At 43.9% G+C, this 7,391-nt stretch overlaps 1 protein-coding gene across 3 annotated transcripts in view; it reads left to right on the top strand.

The window, feature by feature from the left end:
* The first annotated feature begins 25 nt into the window (after nucleotides 1-25).
* The window catches only part of ccm2 (CCM2 scaffold protein), an 8,950-nt gene continuing 1,584 nt past the window's right edge, over nucleotides 26-7,391 (top strand). The window contains exons 1-11 of one of the 3 annotated variants that reach the window (XM_027025138.2): nucleotides 26-362; nucleotides 2,856-2,956; nucleotides 3,633-3,806; nucleotides 4,066-4,149; nucleotides 4,265-4,448; nucleotides 4,587-4,717; nucleotides 5,060-5,195; nucleotides 5,651-5,708; nucleotides 5,811-5,955; nucleotides 6,133-6,271; nucleotides 6,695-7,391. The exon at nucleotides 6,695-7,391 is cut by the window's right edge and continues 1,584 nt beyond it. In XM_027025138.2, coding sequence (XP_026880939.1) covers nucleotides 2,945-2,956; nucleotides 3,633-3,806; nucleotides 4,066-4,149; nucleotides 4,265-4,448; nucleotides 4,587-4,717; nucleotides 5,060-5,195; nucleotides 5,651-5,708; nucleotides 5,811-5,955; nucleotides 6,133-6,271; nucleotides 6,695-6,981 — 1,350 coding nt within the window. In that variant the 5' untranslated portion in view covers nucleotides 26-362; nucleotides 2,856-2,944 and the 3' untranslated portion in view covers nucleotides 6,982-7,391. Of the gene's footprint in view, nucleotides 363-403; nucleotides 921-1,133; nucleotides 2,957-3,632; nucleotides 3,807-4,065; nucleotides 4,150-4,264; nucleotides 4,449-4,586; nucleotides 4,718-5,059; nucleotides 5,196-5,650; nucleotides 5,709-5,810; nucleotides 5,956-6,132; nucleotides 6,272-6,694 lie in introns of those variants that run through there. The other 2 variants (XM_027025137.2, XM_027025135.2) reach the window with 2 other exon arrangements.

Genomic DNA, 7,391 nt, shown 5'->3' on the forward strand with positions numbered 1-7,391 from the left:
TGCAAAGCATACTGGGTAAGCGCTCTACGCCCAAAATGGCGGCACGATTGAAAAGTTTGGTGCTGTTTTTGTTCTAGTTTACAATTCTTTACTTCTTGTGTTCTCTTTCTAGCATAAACACCCGTTCTGGTTGCTACAAGGGAAATAATTTATATCTAACGTTGTCATGATTATGTGATGTAGGCTACCGATTTTAACAACCTGAGCAGTTTCCGACGGGGGGGGATCCCGGTTTAGTTTACTGGGAAAGTGCCACCGTTGTAGCAGCTTGGCATTGAACGTTCAAAACTCTCGTCTACACAATTAAACATGAAGAGCACTTGTACATAGAGATGGAGGATGATGTAAAGAAAGTTAAAAAGGTAGGTGAAGTTCCGTCTGTCTGTGGTTTTGTGTCATATAGAACAAGCAACCTGACAAGCAGCTAGCGAGCTGGCGTTAGCTTAGCCTCAGAGCTACCCAGTGAAACCTGCACTACACACATCTGATAATACGGACTTTAAACTACAGTAACCACAATTTTACACATTTCGGAATGTTTTTGTTATCGGTATTGTTATGAATATTTATTTAGTAACAGTGGTTCATAAACTGATGTGTTTAAAGCTTGGCTTAAGAGCTAGGTAGCAGTTTAGGGAGACGGCTGGGTGGTTGGTTTTCGAGTATAGCTAAATCAGTTAGCTAACCTATATGATCACCAAGACTGACCTCCACACAGCAGAAAATCATATAGGTTAGCTCTCTTACATAGTAATCTTTCAAGAATTATCCTGTATTGATCATTTAAATAAATTTCAATAGCTAGCTAGCTGCCTACTTGGCTAATATACGTGCACTTACGGAATATTAACGTTGTGGTGTTTGTCATGTGCGCTTGCTTTAGGTGCTGATTGCTTTCCATAAGAAATTGCTCCTTACCGGTACTTAATCATTTTCCTTACTTAGCTTATTCATCTTCAGTTCTACTCTAACTAATGCTGTGCTGTTGATTCATTGTTAATATTTTTAAAGAGTCCAGTATGATATCCCACCTGCATCACATTCCCAATTGCATCATCCCAATTGTATAATTGAAAAGCTTTCAGGGAGCCTTACTTAAAATTCCCACTTCTCTGTCACTTTTGTCAAATCAGGAGCAGAGTCTGTCCCTAATCACAAGGGAACATGGAGGGCTGGGCTAACTAAAGAATAAAGCAGGATATGACATCCCCCTATGAGTGCATACTCAAGCCTTGGAAACTCAGGGATCTCCTCAATGTTGTTTTTCTTTCTTAATCTGAAAAAAAAACCAATAACAATGTCTGAGCTCAGCTGTCAACACAGTTCTTTGGAATGAGATCCCTGGCCATGTTTAAGAAATTAAGCCCATCTACGTTGTCAGTAGTTGTAGCCGCGCTGCTGCCGCTTTATCCCACTCCCCTTTTTTTTTTACCCTCCAATAGTTAAAATCAAGTCTGCTGAAGCAGATTATTCAGTTTAATAGGTAACATTAGATTTAATCATTAAGGCCCACAGCATTGATCATTAAGTGGCTGGTGTTAAACAAGTGCAAGAGAGATCGAATGATGTGTCCACTAGATGGCACTTTTGAGTCACCCAGCATGGACAGCTCACAGATTCAGAACCAGTGTCATTGAGCAACCGGGAGAAACAGAGAGAGTAAAGGGCTTTACTGTAACTCATGAAGCTGTTTTATTAACTCTATTTTAAGATATTCCATAGCATTGGCCATTTTCAGTGTGCTCAGGCATGGCCATTTTCAAAATGTTCCAAGCAGATTATATGCAATGACTGCACTGTTTGAAGTACATTGTCATAAAAGTCTCTTGGATTATCTGGTGCTGAATAGGCCTACATCACAAAATGTCATACATCTCATTAGTGATTGTTAGCTAATAAGTTTGCTGTTTGTTCATTTGGTTTGTGGTTGACCCCAATTTTTTTGCTGGGTTTATTAAAGATAATGTTTTTCTTTTGCTATTATATGATAAAATAATCATTGATGTCTTGTATTTTTTTTGTGGTATTATGAATCCTGCTATATAGGCCAAGCTTTTCTGTATGCATACCTTTGGCAAAGTTCACTTGTTGAGTACTACATTCTTACATTATGGAAGGAAACAGGTATATGAAATGTTAATGTACCTGTGGCGTCCCTGCAGTCTGTTCTTAATAATTAAAGTAGCAGAGACAACTGACCAGGAAGGAGGTGTGCAGTACTGTAGTACACAACAGGACATAACCAGTCCTTCCTCAGCTGGGCAGGCAGCAAGCTCTTCAAAATCATCTTCAAATACAAAGAAACACCAGATAGTGAACTGGGATCTTAAAGGTGTTGATAGCAATTAGGGAAAACTCCTAACATCTCACAATTTCACTTTTCCCTTTTTCTGTTTTTATCTTCTGTATTTCTACAAATGTAAAAAATAGCTTATGAATGATAAGTGACCTTTGAATAATGATGGGTGAAATTTCAGAACATTTATGACTACCGTCTATTTCTACTTTAGTATTAGCCACTCTAGTAAGGTCATAAGCATTGTTTATTTTTTCGCCCATCGCAGCATGTGATTATTGCAATTACTGGCCTCAGATCATCTTTATTCTGCTGTCTATTCTTTAGATAAGGGGCACAGCTGAACAGGAGAACAGTGGTTTACTCTTCACGGTTCAGCTGTACATTTCATCACAGGAAGTGGTGGCTGCTCACCTTCCTTTGCATGCCTTCCCTGTATAGTCAGAGCAAGAGAGGGTGTGCGCAGTTGGCTTTGTGTGTTCGTATGTGCTGCGGTGCGCGCTTTCTTTTGAAGGCGGTGGTACCCGTGCCATTTTGAGACGCGCGCCACCTGTTGCAGGCACCACAGCCGAGCTGTGTCAGTGATACTGCAGACAGGTGAAGACAGCAGTTGCATGCCGCGAGCTTTAGAGATGATTGTGAAAAGTCATGGAGCCAGAGGTAGGTTATCACCAGATTTTCATTCTTACCATTCAAAATGAACCTTTAATGCTTTATGCAGTGACCTTCACTGGACCTTCCATCAGGACTTGGAAATGTTGGTTCGAGAACATTAAGTTGTGATCACGAGCAACTTAAGCTTGGAAAAAGAGGAAGGAAAATGTAGAGAACACTCGTGTTTGATATTAAGATGACAGTAGCTGTGGCTTCACCACAGAGAAATGGCTGCGTTTCCTGTCGATGTAGTGCTTTATTTCTCAGCTTCGTGTTAATGGGTTTGCTTCAGAAGGCGACCTTGCAGGCTGCTTAGAGGCTAGTGTGCCAATTGCGTTTTTGCTGAGTAAGAACACGCTGTGCATCTTGTTTTTGCTGGCACCCACGAACAAAGTGGGACAACCGTCGGCAACAGCCTCAAACTACCACGACTGGAAAGCATATGCCTCTCGGTTGCTATGGTATCAGTTTCCACAGCAGCTCAGGTGATGCTGGTCACGCTGCATTGAGGGCTTCTGAATGGCAGCTATCTGGTCTTGCAGCAGAGCCCACTGTGCAGCGTTTTCCCCACGCATTCTGAACGGCCATATAGCTTCCTCAGTTAAAGGACATGCTTTGACCTCCTGTAGTTTCAATGTCTGCCCTTTGTTTTCTCTGCTCCCTTTCCACTGTTCCCAAACAGCCAGGCTTGTCTCCGTTTAAGCGCGTTTTCCTGAAGGGGGAGAAAGGGAGAGATAAGAAGGCGCAAGAGAAGTCCACAGAGCGCAGGGCCCTCCACACCTTTCCCCTCTCTGTGCCCGACCACCGTATCGACCCTGACATCCTGCTCAACGACTACATTGAGAAGGAGGTCAAGGTGAGGCTGAACGCCTTGCACTGATGAGCTAGCACCAGCTTGGGGCTTACCTTACAGTGGATCCCCACTGCTCTTTCATGAGTTCTGGCGGAGCTCATCAACCCTGTGTGTCAAATGTGGATTCAATGAGCCTGTCAGACTGTAATAAGCCTAGTGAGAAGTCTTTGAGGGACTGCTACTGAAACTCGAAGGCTGCACATTTTACTAATTTGAGCTGGGTATACTTGTGCTCTGCCAATGACGCATGTGTTTATGGCAGTATCTTGGGCAGCTGACATCTGTTCCTGGATACCTCAATCCGTCCAGCCGCACCGAAGTTCTGCAACTTATTGACAATGCCAGGGTAAGCAAGCATGTCACAGCATGGTTCTCTTTGCACAGGGTAAATGGTGGCAAGAGATTAATTTCTGGTATTTGTGGGCAAAATCAGATTGTCTTTGTTTCTTTTCTGCTCTCAGAAGTCTCATCAGCTTGCAGGTCAGCTGACCTCGGAGCAAGATGCCGTGGTCAGTCTGTCAGCGTATAACGTCAAGTTGGTGCGGCGTGATGGAGAGGATATTATCCTGCGAGTACCCATTCATGACATTGCTGCTGCATCCTACATCCGAGACGACTCGCTGCACCTGGTGGTCCTGAAAACGGGTATGGCCTGGCAGCCGGCAGGAGGCTCCTGTCTTCTGTAATATCACTGCACACACTATACGGTATAGACAAACCGCCCGCTCAACGGGAGATTTAGGAGCCGTTTTGTCAGCTGTGGTTGTGTGTTTTTCTTTGTAGCCCAGGAGCCTGGAGGCTCTCCTTGTCCCAGCACATGTCCAGAACTGTCGAAGTCGCCCACGCTGAGCTCTCTGTCTGAGAGTGGCAGCATGGAAGTCTGCTGCCTGCTCGTGCTAGCTGTTGAAAACAAGGTGACTGACTGGCCTCTGTGACTGTCCGTCATCTTGAATATCGCGATTTTCCCACATCACTGCCTAAATCTGCCCTATGACCAAAGCCATTTTTTTCACTATGAATGTTTGTGTAACCTTCCTCTGAGCTTGTGTTCTTTTAAAAAGGCGCAGGGAGAGTCAGTGCTTCTTATCTCTTTATTCACATTGGAATTTCTGGGTTATGATCATGAAGGTGTTTTGTGTTTAGGTTTATGCCTTTCAGAAATGTTTTTAGCTTTTTTTTAACACATCCCCTTGCCCAAGTATTAGCACGGATAATCATCCCGTCTCTGACAGCCTCTCTTGGTCCTGCCGTTCCAGGCAGCTGCAGAGGAGCTCTGTCTGCTCCTCAGTCAGGTCTTCCAGATAGTCTACACAGAATCGACCATCGACTTCTTGGACAGGGCCATCTTTGATGGAGCCACAACTCCCACTCGTCATCTTTCTCTGTACAGTGGTAAGGGAAAGAGACCGCTGCCCTCCGAGCCACATGCTGCTGGAAGCATTTAGAGATCACCTGTGCATTTAGAGTCACAATAACACACCCATATCAAATCATATTGTTTTATTGGAGACCTTGCAGTGTTCACCCAGGCTAAGACTTTCTCAACCTTGTTCCCTCGAAATGACCCATAGAATAGCCATCATAAATTTATCGGAAGGGAGTGTTGATTTGATCTCTCTTAAAATAATCTGGTAGAACCTGAAATACTCAACATCTTACTCATTTAATAACTGTATAGATGGACAGCTTTTTGTAATGTTTGCTGTATTGCAGACTTGTGCATGTAAATTCGACTGATCATGAAGATCACTGTTCGGGGAACTGGGGTAGCTACACAGGAAGCTGTGTTCCCAATGACACATACTAAAAGTCATTAACCAGTGGCTTGTATTTATTTTAACCCCAAGACGATTCCTCCAGCAAAATGGACGGTAAAGAGCCATTCGAAGGAGGATCAGGCACATTGTAAGTATTTACCTAATGTTTTTTTAAATTGTTTTTTGGGTAGTTGAAATGTTTGTCGTCAGATGGCTTCTGTGATCTTATTTGATCTTTATTCAATCCCAGCTTGTTTCAGAGCTTTCTGGAGACTGCGGGACACTCTCCCTGTCCCTCCCCCTCGTCCACGCCAGCCTCGCCGCAGGACAAAACGGCTAGTGAGAGTGAACTAAGCACAACCGCAGCTGAGTTGCTGCAGGACTATATGACTACAGTGAGTGGGTGGGTGGCTGGGTGGGTTGTTCTCCTGAGCGAAAAGCGGGGGAGGTAGCAGTTTGTCCAGGCCAATATCTTGGTAGCTTTTAGTGAGTCAGTTTAAGATTTCATATGATCCTGGAACTATAAAGGTCTGCCTCTGACTGTCCATCTTTTTGTTTGTCTTCTGCCTTAGCTGAGAACAAAGCTATCCTCTCAGGAGATTCAGCAGTTTGCCACACACTTGCGTGAGTACAGGAATGGTGCCTCCATCCATGAATTTTGTATCAACCTGCGGCAGCTTTACGGGGACAGCAGGAAGTTCCTCTTACTCGGTTAGTGCAGTTTTCTGTAACTATAGTAAACTTCTGTTATCTTCACATGATTTTTCTGTATTAAAACATGAACCACATAAACCACACACAAACCACTCCCTTAAAAGCTGTTATTTAAGCAGTCAGAGTGAAATCATACAGAGAGGCCTTTCAGTGTGCTTTTTAAGGAACCTTCAGGGCTGTGAGGTAAACCTCATAATATTTTCCTATGAAATTTAACTTGTCCTTGTAGGCATAAACAAAGTCAGCATGTTTAAAAACAAACAAACAAACAAAAAAAAAAAAAAACTGGCTCTCAGAGCACAGTGGCTCTGAATATCGGTTCCCTCACTCTGTTAGTGCAGTATCTGTTCCCCTGCTCTGTTAGAGTACTATCTGTTCCCTCACTCTGTTACTACAATAACCACTCTCATGCCTTTTTAGGCCTGAGGCCCTTCATCCCAGAGAAGGACAGCCAGCATTTTGAGAACTTCCTTGAGACCATTGGCGTGAAGGATGGCCGTGGCATCATCACTGACAGCTTCGGCCGCTACAGGCGCACGGCCAGCTCTGCCTCTGACTCCACCACCAATGGCAACGGAGCAGCAGGTGGCTCTGACGAAGGAACAGCGCCTTCCGAGGGTGACGAGTGGGATCGCATGATCTCAGACATCAGCAACGACATTGAGGCGTTAGGTTGCAGTATGGACCAGGATGGTATGGCACCATAACAACGGTAGCCTAGGGTGGGAGCCAAGGAAGTTTCACAGTGTGTTTGCGTCCAATCACCACTTGATGATAAACTATCTAACTGCATGGTTCACCAGTCCATGTCACTGACAAATGATGCTGGAATGTGGATATTTTGCCACATGGGTTCAATCTTGGCTTTCATGTAATATTGCGACCATGTTACCACCATTCAAATTGGATGATGGTGTTTTTGGAGACACTTGAAGTACACTTGAGTTCTTTTGGTAACTGTGCTACGCATAGTTAGTTTTACTCCATGTTTATTGGCAGTATCTGCTATCAGTGATGGAGATGTTGCCTTTTTACTCTGATCTGAGACCAGCTCTTAAAAAAACGGTTTGAATTGCTGTCTTAAGTCCTGAGCATTCACTGCAATGAAAGGTTTGTC

This window comes from Electrophorus electricus, chromosome 3 (genome assembly GCF_013358815.1).
Source record: "Electrophorus electricus isolate fEleEle1 chromosome 3, fEleEle1.pri, whole genome shotgun sequence".
Classification (NCBI taxonomy): Eukaryota; Metazoa; Chordata; class Actinopteri; order Gymnotiformes; family Gymnotidae; genus Electrophorus; species Electrophorus electricus.